This window comes from Cynocephalus volans, chromosome 14 (genome assembly GCF_027409185.1).
Source record: "Cynocephalus volans isolate mCynVol1 chromosome 14, mCynVol1.pri, whole genome shotgun sequence".
NCBI lineage: Eukaryota > Metazoa > Chordata > Mammalia > Dermoptera > Cynocephalidae > Cynocephalus > Cynocephalus volans.
In genome coordinates this window covers 24,128,389-24,143,574 of record NC_084473.1, presented here as the reverse complement: position 1 = coordinate 24,143,574, position 15,186 = coordinate 24,128,389, and the positions used below count along the sequence as shown (strand labels likewise).

General features: G+C 37.1%; 1 protein-coding gene across 9 annotated transcripts in view; it reads left to right on the top strand.

Moving 5' to 3' along the window:
• Window positions 1-1,815: 1,815 nt before the first annotated feature.
• The window catches only part of DNAJC27 (DnaJ heat shock protein family (Hsp40) member C27), a 56,963-nt gene continuing 43,592 nt past the window's right edge, over window positions 1,816-15,186 (top strand). For 8 of the 9 annotated variants that reach the window (XR_010021684.1, XM_063078644.1, XM_063078643.1 and 5 more), the window contains exons 1-2: window positions 1,816-2,029; window positions 12,941-13,023. Coding sequence is in view for 7 of the 9 variants with exons in the window: in XM_063078644.1 (XP_062934714.1) it covers window positions 1,871-2,029; window positions 12,941-13,023 (242 nt within the window). In the remaining 2 variants the exon portion in view is untranslated. Of the gene's footprint in view, window positions 2,030-2,111; window positions 2,326-12,940; window positions 13,024-15,186 lie in introns of those variants that run through there. The other variant, XM_063078650.1, reaches the window with a different exon arrangement.

The following is a 15,186-nucleotide window of genomic DNA, read 5'->3' as shown; positions in this document are numbered from 1 at the left end:
GCTGCTCTTTCTTCTTTTTATATTCAAACACTGGAAAAAAAGCTACCTTTCTTGCTTTTTCAATTACAGACTAATTTAGTACATGCAGTAGAAAATGTGCCTACATAGGGGCTGGCCGGTTTGCTCAGTTGGTTACAGCATGGTGTTGTAACACTAAGGTCAAGGGTTCAGATCCCCATAACACTGGCCAGCTGCCAAAAAAGATAAAAAAAAAAAAAAGGAAAGAAAATGTGGCCATATACGTTAAAACGCCAAAAACATCAATATGAAAAAAACAGTAATAAATTTTAATCTTTGGCTCTTAGTCTCAATAGTATCATACCAAATCAGTCCTTAGCACTTGAAGATATGACGTTTTGCACTTATTCTTCCACAATACTAGTTCTATTACAAGGTCAAGGGTGAATTATCGATTAGATGTTTGGTGATTTATTAAATCATACGGAGAGATCCACATCCGGATAAGAATCATAGTAAAAGCCCATTTCTTTTAAGCTTTAAACTACCAAAATTCTAACCAAGAACTTACATTTTATATTTGTAAAGAATTTTAAAGCTTCCTTAAGTTGTATTATATTGATGATGAAAACAATTCAGAATAAGCTTTTTTTAAAAAAAGCATTAAATGTTTCGAAATTGAATTTTAAAATTAAAATGTTTGAAAATGACTTAAAATAACTACTACGAAAATTTTAGCCTTTTTACTGTCTTCCTGCAATTCATTTCTTTTCATATGTTTAAAGCTACGTGAGCACAGAAGCGATGCTACCTTTGCCTTTGTAATTTACTGGGAAATTGACAGCCTTTCTTTTTCAGGGCACTAAATAATCCTCTGTCAAGTTCCATTTATCTTATGTAACTGAAGATATTAACTAAAAAAAATTACTGTTCCTGTCAAACTGGCATATTCAAACAGCTGCTTTTCTCATACCCTGGAGAGAGAATGGAAAAGCGGTTATTTTAGAATTCATCATTCTTGTGCTGTACACTGTCAGCTAAAGGAAGGCGAGAACACAACACGGGGTTAAGCTTGGGTGTGAGCGGAAGGCACAGGAGGCCGGTGATGCCCTTCACAGTTACAGTCACACATCTTCATAGAGCTCGACGAGAACGTAAGAAACATCTAGTATGAACTTTCTTCCCATACATGAATCAACTAATCCCAAGGCCGTTTAAGAGCTTGGGGTTAGTTGATTCATCTGCAGGAGGAAAGAGGAGCAGTGACTAAACTAAAACCCTTGCCTTGACTCCAAGGGGACAACTCCATTCTTAAAAAACGGGAGGAACGAGATTCAGAGTCGCTTCCGTCCGGCCTAAGGCCCTCTTCCAGAGCCAGACCTCGGACTCCCCCACTTCCCTGGCTTCTGACCCTGCCTCTCGGGGAGCCCGGGCAAGGGAAACCTAATATCGGGGGGAGGGGGCAGCAGGCGGGCTCATGGGGCCGAAGAAGACTCCAGAATAAAACCCACCGTGGTCTACTTGGAATGTTCGATGTGACTGGGCCTTGAACTAACCCATAATTGCAGATACTCCCAGGCCGAAGATCTGCCCTAACAACCCACAGATTTCTACCACACGGCTGCGAGTGCAACCAACGCCTCCCGTGCAGGCGTCCTTGCAACCCAGCCGTCCCTCCACGCCGCCTTCCGTGCGGCCCGACTCGGCCGCGTGATCCCAGAGACCTGGTAAGCGGAGCCGCATCTCCAGGGCCCGGCGGTGATGTCAGCCGCCCCGCTCTAGCATCGCGAGACTCTCGTCTCCCTCCCCCGGCTCCCTGCGCCCCCAACTGTCCGCGCCCGCTGCCAGGCAGCGGCGGGGATGGCGAACCGTGGGGCCGAGAAGGTGACGAGAGAAGCCATTCCGCCATTGGATGAGGAGGCCTGAGGGACGGGCCGGTGCACAAGAAGAGACCGAGGCGAGTGGCCCCGGGAGAGCGAAGGCCATGGAGACCAACCTGCCGAAGCGGAAGGAGGTTGGCAAGTCCCTGCGCATTAAAGTTATCTCCATGGGCAACGCCGAAGTCGGGAAAGTGAGTACGGCGCGACGGAAGGGGCGGGACCTCAGCGCGGCGGGGCGGCGTGCCCATTGGCTGGAAGAGCAGCCACTCAACAGCCTGGGGCCCTGCCTTCTCCCCGCCCCCGAGCAGGCCCGGGTCTCCCGGAGGGGGTGCGGCTCCGAGAGGAAATCTGACCTTTTTGACCTTTGGGTTGCCGCCTCCTCCACCGACGTCAGCCTCCTTAAGAAGGTGTCTGGGGTGGCCTCTGACCCTGGAATGTACCCCAAAGAGAGTAAGGCCTAGGTCCGAACGTCGGATCGTCTGCGTAGGTACCGTGTCTGCGTCCAGGACCTGGAGGTGGAGAGTAAAAGTTCAGTGCACGGAACTTAATGGGCTGCGTGGGAGGATTTGGGGCTAGTAAACTGTCCCTCGGCAGCCCGGAGTCTGCATTCCCATCGTAAGACAGCATAGCTGAAGCAGACGTGGTTCGTAGGGGAGGTGCGATGGCTGGCGAGGATCCTGCGGGCTTCGCGTTGTGTTTTGTTTTGGTCGTGTCACTACATCTGTTCTCTCAAAGAGGCCTTAGTTCTACCGTCTGTCTCTCTGCTCTGTCTACTGGTTATCAGCTGTAATCTCTCCCTTAGTATGCGGGAGGGAGGGTCGGAGGTGACCGAGGCCTTCCCTTAAATGTATTCCCAAACTGCCTCCTCCTCACGCAGACGGTCACTCCTCCTGGGTAAGTGGAGGCTGTTGGTTAAGAACCTCTCAAGGTCATCTGCTTGGTGACAGAAGCGGGATTAGAACCCGAGTGTGTTCACACTCCCATGTCAGTGCTCTTTCCATCATTATACGCTTTTTAAATCAACTTCAACTAGGCTCTAACTGCGAAAGACCTGTTAATGGGAGCATGTAGGCCAGTGCCCTGCACGCAGAAGATGCTCAGTCACTGTTTATTAGTGTTTTTCCTTTCTGTTTGGCATGATCCTGAACTACTTAAACATCTGTGTATGTGTTAACATAACATTCACCAAAAGTCAACATTTATTGAATGTCAACTGTGACCAGGCACTAAAAAGAAAAAGAAAGCCTCTAGATTATGCACTAAACTGGGTAAGCATGTATCACTTTTGTAATTTTATTAAGCCCAATGGTACATTAGAGAGCAGCCCAAAATGCCCAGTATCACCACATTTACTTAACATTGTTCTATATTTATCAGCCAATGGCATTAGATAAGAGAGAAAAACAAAATATTGGAAAGGAGAAGGTAAATTATCATTATTTTCTAATGATGCAGTTTACTTGGGAAGCCAAAGAGAATTAACTGAAAAACTATTAGAAATAATTCTAAAAATCAATAATGCAAAATTAATACACATAAATTAATAACTTTATTATATCCAAATTATATTTAGTTGGAATATATAATTAAAAAACAATTTTAATTTATAATAGCAAGCACAATTAAGTACCTAGGTTTAAACTTAGGAAGAAATAAGTAGGACCTATGTGAAGAAAAAATAAAAAATCTGAAGGGACTTAAAATTACTTAGGCAAATGGAAAATATACTTTTCCCTTAGTATCACTCAATACTGTAGAGATGTCAGTTATTTAAAATAATCAACAAATGTAATTCAATTCCAGTTAAAACAAAAATGGTTTTTTTTAGAACAAAAAAAAAAGTTTCTGAAGTCCTTAGAAAATTGTGAAAAAAATAAAGTAAAAGTAAAGAAAAAAGAGAGAGAAAAAGAAAACTGTGAAAAAAGAAGAGAAGTGAGAGGAGACTATCTCTACCAGTTGTTTAAAAATATTTTAAAGTTACCAAACTTTTTCTATTGATACTGGAAAGGAAATATCAAGACATCAGTGGAACAGAATAGAGTCCAGAAATAAACCCAAACACATACAGAAATTCAGTTTATAAGAAATGTAAAAATGTGGGAAAGTAGAGGCTGTTTAATAACTGTTGGAACAACTGGCTACTATTTGGGGGTGGGGTGGATTCCCACTGCATTCCTTTCTCAAAAATAAATTCTAGATGGATAAAAGATTTAAGCGTAACTTTTCCAAAAGAAACTTATTAGTTTGACTTATTTATAAAAGTAGCAATACTCGTTTTCAAGAATTTAGGAAATATAGGAAGATATACAGGTAAACAATTTTAAAGTTAAAAATTAAGAAATGCCCCGTTAGGTAATCCTAGGATCAAAGCAAATCAAAACAAATGACAAATAACTAGAAAGCAATGAAAAGGAGAAACTCCAAGTCAAAATCTTCAGGGTAAAATTAAAGCTGTATTCAAAGGAAAATGCATTATCTTACTCATTTCTAAAGAAGAAAGATAAAAACTAAAGGAACTTAATGGTTGCACAATTTTGTGAGGACACTAAAAACCACTGAATTTTGCACTCTAAAAGTGTGAATTGTATGGCATGCAAATTATCTCTCAAAAGAACTAAAGGAACTTAATACTTAAGACATTAGAAAAGGACACAAAATTAACTAAAAGAATGAGAATTCTTTGGAAAGATTAACAAAAAAGAAAAGTGTCTAAAAATCTATTTAAGACAAATAGAGAAAGTGAAGAAAAAAAAAAAGATTAGTACTGAAAAGGAGATGTAATCACATATTGGAAGAGATTTAAAAAATGGCTAGAGAATACTACATACAATGCTATGTGAACACATTTGAGGATTTCTTAGCAAGATATAAATTACCAAAATCTACTTAAAAATAAGTTGAATTCTGAGAGCATTCCTTCTCAGAAGAAATTAGAAAAGCAATTTAAGGTTTACCATCCAGAAGGATATCAGGATCAGCTGGGTTCATGGATGAGCTTCATTTAAGCTTCAAAAAACACATAATTTCAGTTGTTATTCCAAGTCAAAGAAAAAGATAAACAGCATCCCAATTTATTACATAAAGTAATACTAACTTAAATAGCAAAGCTTGATATAGTATCAAAGAAAATTATATACCATTTTCACATATACGTAGAAATGCAATTTTCTAAATATTGACAAATAGAATTCAGCAATATGTCAAAAATAATTTACTATTAGCAAGTAAGGTTTATCCCAGGATTGCAAACATGGTTCAATATTGTATTAGTCCATTTTCTGTTGCTTATAACAGAATACTGAAACTGGTTAATTTATGAGAAAATAAAATTTATTTCTCAGAATTTTAGAGGCTGGAAAGTCCATGGTCCAGGGGGCACATCTGGTGAGGGCCCTCTTCTGGGTGAGAACGCTCTGCAGGGTTCCATAGCAATGTAAGCAATTATATGGCAAAGATGGCAAGAGTTTTATCATGTGTTTTCCTTATAAAGCCACTGGTCCACCCATTAAACCTTCAACCCATAACTCCATAAATGGAGGGCACAGTCCTTGTGATCCAATCACCTCTGAAAGGCCCCACCTTCCACCACCATATTGGGGGTTAAGTTCCAACACGAGCTTGGGGGGACATTCAAACTGCAGCACATATCAAGAATTTAATCAACATAATTTGTTATATTAATAAATTAGTAGAGAAAAGCTATATGATACTTTCAAACATTCTATATAATCCAGTAGTTTATCTTAATAAACATTTTAAGCAAAATCAGAATAAAATAAAACTACTTAAGTATAATAAAGAATATTTATTATTAACCAACAGCAAATATCATACCAAATGGGAAGTGCTAAGGCCATTTCCATTAAAATTGGATACAAAAAAGAATACTTGTTATTATTCTTACTATTCAATATTGTTTTTTTTTTTTTTTTTTTAAAGATGACCGGTAAGGGGATCCCAAACCTTGACTTGGTGTTGTCAGCACCACGCTCAGCCAGTGAGCGAACCGGCCATCCGTATATAGGATCCGAACCCGTGGCCTTGGTGTTATCAGCACCGCACTCTCCCGAGTGAGCCACAGGCCAGCCCTATTCAACAATGTTTTGAAGATTCTAGGGATGTAATAAGAAAATGACATATAATCAATATAAATATTCAGAGTTAAAAATTATCTTTTGCTGATTATATGTTGTATACCTCGACTATCCAAAAGATTCTCTAACCTGCTTTAGTTAATTAGAGAAATGTGGTAAGATGACTGGATATAAGATAAACATAAAAATTAATAATTTATGCTTAAAATGGAAATGGAAAAAGATATTCCACATATGATAGTAAAACCTATAAAATATTAGGGACATATGTAACAAGAAAGATCCAGTACCTACATGAAAAAACTAAGTCTAATTGAAGGGCATAAAACAAGATCTGAACAAATGGAAAGACACACAGGTTGAGTATCCCTTTTCTGAAATGCTTGGGACCAGAAATATTTCAGATTTAGGATTTTTTTGGATTTTGGAATATTTGTATATGCATAGTGAGATATCTTGGGAATGGGATACAAGACTAAACACAAAATTCATTTATGTTTTCTATATATCTACACAAAGCCTGAAGGTGAATTTATACAGTATTTTAAATAATTTTGTGCATGAAACAAAGTTGTGTGCATTGAACCATCAGAAACAAAGGTGTCACTATTTTAGCCACCCATATGGACATTCTGTGGTTGTTTGGCATCACCATTATTCCTGATTTTGAATTTATATGCTACCAATAAGCAATCATTTTCTTACACTTATTCACACATAAGTTCTTAACAGTAAAAAAATATGACATACCATTATACAGTGAAAAAATAATGTGTTCAAGGTAATTAAGCAGCACAGGACACTGAATAAACTGTGCATCGTGCACCTGTGTTTTGGCTGTGACCTCATCTAATGAGGTCAGGTGTGGAATTTTCCACTTGTGTCATGTTGGCACTCAAAAAGTTTTGAATTTGGGGCATTTCAGATTTTGGATTTTTGGATTAGGGATGCTTAACCTGTACTGTGTTCTTTTGTGGGAAGATAATATTACAATGCCAATTCTTTTAAAATTAATACACAGATTTAAGGCAGTTCTAATTAAAATCTTAATAAGTTTGAGCCTTTAAAAAAAAATGGATAAGATTATCCTAAAATTCATATGAAAGAATAGATATCTGAGAAGAACTAATCAAAGTATGGAAAAGAAGAACAGGGTAGGACAATGGAAAGGAGAGAATTTGCCTAGACTGATATTATAATATAGTCTGAAACCAATCAAGAAAATATTATATTGCTATAAGAACAGACAAATAGATCAGTAGAACAGAATGGAGAGCCCAGAAATAGATCCTGTTATATAAGGAAATTAAAAAGTAACAGAGGTGATATTTAAAGACAAAGAGAAGAGAATTAAGGTGGCCTGTTATCTTCTGTACATACAAAAATAAATTACAGATGAATTTATTATTTAAATATTTTAAAACAAATTTCAGAAGAATATGTACAACATATTTATAGCTTCAGGGAGTCCTTTACGACCAGGAAAGTAAGCCCAGAAACCATACAAGAAAACACAGGCATAGTTGAATATATATAAATAATAATGAAAGAAATTGTATGACAAAATATCTATAAAAAAATTAAAAGACAAATGACACACTGGGGCATATGTTTGTAACTCATATGTCTGGAAAAAGTTAATGTGTATAATGTCCCCAAACCAGGAAAATTGATAAGGAAGAGACATGTAACCGAATAGAAAAATGGATAGGGGCATGAATTTGGCAATACACAGAAGAAGAAATTTAAATATCCAGTAAGCATATGAAGAGATGCTCAACTTCATTTGTAGTCAGCAAAATGCAAATTAAAGTAACAATGAAATTATTTCTCACTAACCAGACTGACAGTCATTAAAAGAATCATTGTTTTGGCGGTGATTTGGGGAAAAGGGTACCTGCATACTACCGGTAGAAACACAGTTTTTGAAGAGCAATTGACAGTAATTATTAAAATAAAAAATGTGCTCTCCAACCCAGCAGTTATACCCTTGGGAATCTATTCCATAGAGATTGAAGTATCGGTTTTAGTGGATATATACACAAGGGCATTTATTACAACATTGTTTATAGTAGGAAAAAAACTGGAAACAGTGAATTCTCATTCATAGAGGGAATACTTGCATATCACGGACTGTTAAGCAACCATGAAAAAACTGAGTAGTGCTATGTGAGTTCACTTGGAAGGATTACCGTAATCGGTGGTTAACAGAGAAAATCAAACTCCAGAAGTATGTAATATACTTTATAATGTGGATACTTTTGACTGCAAATAGGAGAACCCAGTTTGATTGATTTAACTGGAAAATATTTAATGTAACTGGAAATCTAGAAGTAGGGCAAGCTTCAGAGTGGATTGACATAAAGATTCGATGATGTCATCAGGTTCATCCGTTCTCTCAGTCCTTGTGTCCACAGTATCATTGGCTTTATTCTAAGACTGATTACCAGGGGTCAGAAGATGACTTCCAGCAAAAACTGGAGCAGCTTTCTTTCTTTTTCATATTTCATGGAGATATGACTTTACTTTCCCAGAAGTGCTGAGTAAATCAAGGTTTCAAGACCAAGGAGAAAGATTTGATTGTGTTATCTTGGGAAGTGGAATAGAAAAGTTGAGAAGAGATACACAAAAGACTGGAGGAATATAAAAGGATGCCTATAAAACAGTTTGTATATGTTCCTATCAATGTAAAATCAAACATAAACATGCAGTAGGTTGAACCATATGAAATTGCAGACATTTGTTTTTCTGTAACCTTAAAAATGGCAATTTAATGTGGTTAACCTAATATGTGAAGAGATTTTGAAAAGGTGGTCACCAACATGTTATTGATAATTATTTTGGAGTGGTGGGTTTCAAGAGTTTTTAGTATTCTTCCTTAACACATTTCTGTACTATTTGGATTTTTTTTTTTTTACGGTAAGCATATATGCCCTCTATTTATCCTCTGTGGATCATGACTAGTTTTGTGTGTTTCTGTTGAAGTCTTATTAGACTGTTGAACACAGTTGTAAGAGTGATCAAAAATGTATACATTTCATATAAAGTGTGGCCCCACATTGGGGCCTTCATCCCTAGCCTTAGAGATTTATCTCAAAAACCTTTAGGTAGAGCATTTGTTTGTAAAAACTCAAGCTTCTGGCCTAAATTTTGATTTTTTATTCAGGTAAAACTTGTACAGTTAGAAAAAAACATGCTTAATAGGTTGAATAAAGCTATAACCATTTCTGATTATTATTATTTCTGAATATATTATCTCAGAATTTACATGGTTTGGAAAGAGGCATAAGGTCATGAACATATTAGGAAACTTCAGATCCTCCAAGACATTGAGAACTGGCCTGGGGCTTTGGGGTAAGTTGACCGCCCAGTGCAGAAATTTAACTGGATATATACAAAGACCACAGAGAAATCTCAGGGTTCTCCAATAGAGAGATTAAGCCCTTGGGAATCTCCTTTTTCTTCCCAAGGGATTTTTTTTTTTTAAATAAGCTTTATTGAAATATAATTCACATACAATTTACATGTTTAAAGTGTACAGTTTACTGGTTTTTAGTACATTCACAGAGTTGTGCAATTATCACCATAATTAGTTTCATCACCCCCCCAAAAAAAACCCATACCGGTTAGCAGTGTCTCCCTATTACCCCCAAACCCCCAACCTCCCAATCTGAGGCCACCACTAACCTAATTTCTATCTCTATGGATTTACCTATTTTGGACATTTCGTATAAATAGAATCATACACTATATGGTCCTTTGTGATAAGCATCTTTCACTTAGCATAATGTTTTCAAGGTTCATCCATGTTGTAGCAGATATTAGTACTTCATTTCTTCATATTGCAGAATAATATTCCATTGTATAAATATACCACATTTTATGTATCCATTTATCAGTTGATGACATTTGGATTGTTTTCGTTTTTTGGCTATTATGGATAATGCTAATATGAACATTCGTGTACAAGTTTTTGTGTGGAAAGGGATGTTTTAAATGTCACTCAAAGTGCCATTTTTAATACATATATTTCTAAGCTCATAGAAAAGTAAAATGTTAGGTTCTCATTACATTATCTCATAACATCCTATAATTTTATGGCACTTATCACAACTGTAATTTGAAGACTTATTTGTGTAATTATTTAGTGCCTCTCTTTTCACATTAACTGCAAAAACTGGGATATATCTTGCCTTTATATCCCAGCACCTAATGTCTGGCACAGATTACAAACTCAATATTTGCTGAATGAATGAATATGTATATATATCCTTTTTGTATAGGTTCAGAAGAAGATTCTTTTGTTTTTAATCCAGCAGCCCAAATCACCATCTGTTACCAGCTTGCCTTTTTATTTTATGCTTTTATTTTGTTGATTAATATCATATGTCTATTTCTAACATTTGAATTCTGTCTGTTTTAATTATCAACATCTTATATTTGGCAGATATATTTAAGTAAATCAGTTTGCCTGTACAGTTAATATTAAGTTAGCTTAGCTTTCTACTTATTTAATTTTATCTGTTCCCTCTGTATTTATGTTATTTAACTTAGCTTGTAGGATCCTGTCTCTTTGTATTATAGGAAATGGTTATTAATACTATAACTTAAATGTGTATCTTTATAAACAGTTTAGTTAGCATACTAGAGTTAGAGGACTTCCAGGTCCCTTAATTTTATGAGTAATTTTTTAGAAGACTGTATTTATTTTTCTGGGATATTGTGAAAGAAAACATTTGAGAAGTACTTTCAAGCTAAGTGGTTTTAAAAGCCTAGCCTCTTAGCAGAAGTCACTCCAAAGAAGTTTTCCCTTCAGTTCATGATGAGTTTATTACAGTAAATACTTATAAAATTAACTGTTCTGTCTAATTTAGATTGAGGCTCATCAGGAAAGGATTTGAGCAGAATGAACTCCATTATCAACACTTCAAGTAAACTATAAGTTTCATGAGTGCTAAGAATTGTTATTAATACACAAGTCATTTAAAATTAGTTTTTCAGTACCATTCGTAATCAGAAACAGTCCAAGCTTCTCTTAATCTCATTGATGCTTACTTATATGTTTATTCAGGAATTATCAAACCCCTGCTATGTTAAAGGCACTGAGCTATTGCTGCAAAAGATATGAGGAAAATACTGATGCTTGTCCTCAAGTAGTTTATTGTCTAGATGAAGAGATAAAGTAAATATACATATGTGAAAAGATAACTAAATACAAGGCAGTGTATGACCAATGGCAGATACATGGTGTGGTTGTGGGTGTGTGTGTGTAGCACATATAATAGTACATATGTCAAGTGTTAGAGGAGTTCAGATGCGTAGTACCCACTCACACAGAGGAGTTCACATGTGGGCAAGATCACTTATAACGTGGGCACTCAGACTCTCATCTGGGGCTTAAAGGATAAGATTTGGAAAGAAGAGAGAAAGCATATTCCAAGTAGAGGGAAAAGTAATGAAAAAAGTCAAGAAGCCCAATCCTGGGAATTTTATAGAACTGGAGAGCTTATATTGAAGGATTTAGACAGAGATGACAGACTAGGGCCAGATTGTGGAGGACCTCGAATAAAGGACAAAGGAATTCGGATTTCAAACTCTTGGCAATGAGAAGCCATTGAAGATTTTTAAGTTAGGGAAGTGAAATAATGTCAGTGGTATACAGTACTGATTGAAGTTGGGAGGGAAAGGAGACAGAAAGACCAAGAAAGAAGTTCCTCTAGTTGTCTAGAAGCAGATAATAAGGTCCTAAACCAGTGTCATCAATAGGAATTGGAATGAAAAGAAAGATGGAAGAAACATTCAAAAGAAGATGTAGAAAGGCCCAGATCAAATATGACTTCAATATTTTGATCCTCTGTGATTGGGAAAATGGTGATGTTATATTTTTTTTCCAGCAAACTAACAATAATATTTATTTCAGAAAGGACTGGTCTACCCCAGACCTTCCTGGCCACTCCCCCAGCTCCACCTCCTTCTCCCTCCTGTACCCCCTCCACTTCCCCCCTTCCACTTCCCCCCTTCCACTTCCCCCTCCACTTCACCCCCTCCACTTCCCCACTCCACTTCACCCCTCCACTTCACCCCCTCCACTTCCCCCCTCCACTCCACCCTCCACTTCACCCCCTCCACTTCCCCACTCCACTTCACCCCTCCATTTTACCCCCTCCACTTCCCCCCTCCACTTCACCCCCCACTTCCCATGCCCTCCTGCACCCTCAGCCCACCTCCCAGCCCCTTCCTTAGCTCTGTGCCCTGGGAAGGCTACAGATACTGGCCAGGGTCATGATGGGTGGAAGGAGCCAGCTCCTGTGCTTTGTGTATTTCCTGTATTGAAGCATTCCATGGGCAATAAAACATGCTTTTTTTTTTTTGTAATTCCAGTTTTTAAATCCTACCCTTCCCCAAATATCTGGCATGTACTAGGTCCATGTAGTATGTTCCATATTTAGGGAATATTAAGTTTCACAGATTTCTGGTGTTATTAGAAAATTCCTTAGAGTCTAAAAGTTGTATTTCTTTAACAAATGAATAAGGTGATATTATTAACAGAACTAGGGTATCACAGAATGTGCTGTTTTCATGTGTAATATTAGTTCATTTTCGGACGTGTTGAATTTGAAGTGATAGTGGGACATCTAAGTAGAAACTAGGCTAATAGATATTTGGAAATGTGGATCTGGTCTTGGGAGGGAGGTCAAAGCCAGACATAGATATTTTGGTGGTATCATTGAAAGTATCAGAATAGAAGAGGTCTTCGAAAGAAAAGAACACAAGGATTGAGAACTAAACTGAAAACATCCCCATATTTAGTATTAAAGGAAGAATTTTAAAATAATTTTTCTTAAGAATCTTCACTGTTAGCATTTGTTTCAGTTATTTTATACTTTTTGCTTTTGAAAATGCTTTCTTTTCACAGTAGTGAATGAAGACACCGTAATGAAGAAATGTACTTTTTTGTATGTGTTCCCATTGCGTACATACTAAATACATGTGTTTTTACCTTTTTAGAGTTGTATTATAAAGCGATACTGTGAGAAAAGATTTGTGTCTAAATACCTTGCAACAATTGGAATTGACTATGGAGTCACAAAGTGAGTATATTTTTCCTGGGCTTGTAAATTATACAGAAATTCAGAACTCTTTCTAAGATGATCTATATTTGCATCAATGCACTTATGCAGGTACTCTTGAAATAGAGACTTTGAAGATAAATTGGGAAAGATAGGAATAAGAGACCTTTACAGGTATGTAGTGATTATGTCATTACTTCCTCCAGCCAGTGTACTAAGCACATTCTGTTTGCCAGGCATTGTTAGGTGCAGGGTCTATAATGATGAGCAAGTCAACACAAAGCAGATGTAACTTTTCAGGAAATATGTTTCTATGTAAGCAGGTCATATCAGCAGGTGCGGTTTTAGAGCATTTAAAAAAACATTCTCTCTAAAAAGTCTAAATATTGTGTGGAAAATTTTTTACCGGAGAACTTTCCATATTGGTTTGTGATCTTTATAGCTTATTGCAATCCAGCAAAAATGATCTGGGAAGAGTAAAGTTGGTATAAGTCAGGATTTATTTGGAGATGAATCAGGAGTGGGTGGAGCTTGGGGAGATAGGATTCAATTAGCAGGAAATAACACTGCCAAAGAGTAGAATTGGGGTAACAAAATAAAATTTAAAAAATAATAATAATAAAATAAATAAATAAATAAATAAATAAATAATTTTTAAAAAAGAGTAGAATTGGGGTAGACAGCATACTCCTTAAACGGAAAAGTGAGTGGAATTTCAGGCACTCACTATTCTAGTCCCCTGCCCCTCCCCTTTTCTGTTATTACATTTGTTTGCACACTTTACCCTCTCTCCACTCTGAATTGCTGCTCTCATACTTTCCTATCTCAGTGCCATTGTTCATTCTGTCCACTTGGAATGTCCCTCCCTCATCTCTCCACTTGCCAATTCCTTCAAGATGTAAAATCCTCCTGTTCCCATATGGCCTTCCGAACACCCCCTTTGTTAATCAGGACTGTTTCTGGTTGCAAATGACAAAAATCTTAAAGTTTTCTATGCTACTTATGGTACATATCATAAATTGCCTTGTATTATTATTATTATTTGTATGTATTTAATGTCTCCTGCTAGATTATAAAATTCCTGAAGAAGGGTATATTAGTATAAATTTTCTCCAAGTACCTGGCACAGTGCTTATACTTAGTAGATACTCAATAAATATTTACTGTTAGGTAAGCAGATGCATGTAAAGAGGAAGATTGCCAGATGAGTATATGAGGGTAATATTCAAGAAAGCAGACTAAAGTGGTGAGGATTACCTATAGCAGAATGTGAGTGCGTGCAAGAGTAGAGCTTAAGTGTATCCTTCATGACTATATTAAGGTGGCTCAAGTAAGTGGTAAAGTAAAACTCAAGAGTTCCTGTGTTATATCACCATTTTCAACTGACACAGCAGAGGAGATTCCTGCAAGTTTTCTTTAAAGAATGAAAATTGTAGCTCTTGGCTATGAAATGTATGACGCTCCTCATTTGAAATCCATGATTCTTTCTTTCTCGTTTTCCTTTTCCCTTTCCTACTTCAGGGCACAGGATTTCATCAGTGATATGGTAGGACATCCTATTTAAGGCAGTTTTATTCTGAGTCCATATAAGTAACTACTTTATTTATCTGAGAAATGAAAATTACCATATTATGCCATAGAACTATTGTTTATTTAACAGACTTCTGTTTCTGGCTAGAGTTTTTTTGAAAAGATGGTTGTTCCATGATGAGTCAAGAGGATATAATTGATGGAAACCCATCTCGTACCAACTCAAGCGAAATTTAAAAAAGAATATTAATCAATTAACATAATCCAGTTATAAGGATGATACAGTTGTCCTCAGACATATCTGGAACCTGGGACAGAATATAAATAGGTCGTTTCACTACATCTGTCTCTCCACTGGTTGGCTTCAGGGCCTTCCTGTACACAGCTACCAGCAGCTCAGATGCACAGTTTTAACTTTACATTAGAGAGAGACTAAAACTAATATCCCAAGTTTTAAAATCCCAGAGAGGTGTTGACTGGCCCAAGTGGGGACTGGTACCTTTCCCCAGCTCAGTTAGCTGTAGCCATCAGCGTGGGATCCATAACAAGATGGCAGAACCCACGTGAAGCATAACTGGGAGAAGAAAGAGGGGTGCTGTTTTGGGCAGTCAAAACAGCAGCTATCTGTTCCATTCTTTCTGTTTTCAGTATGGT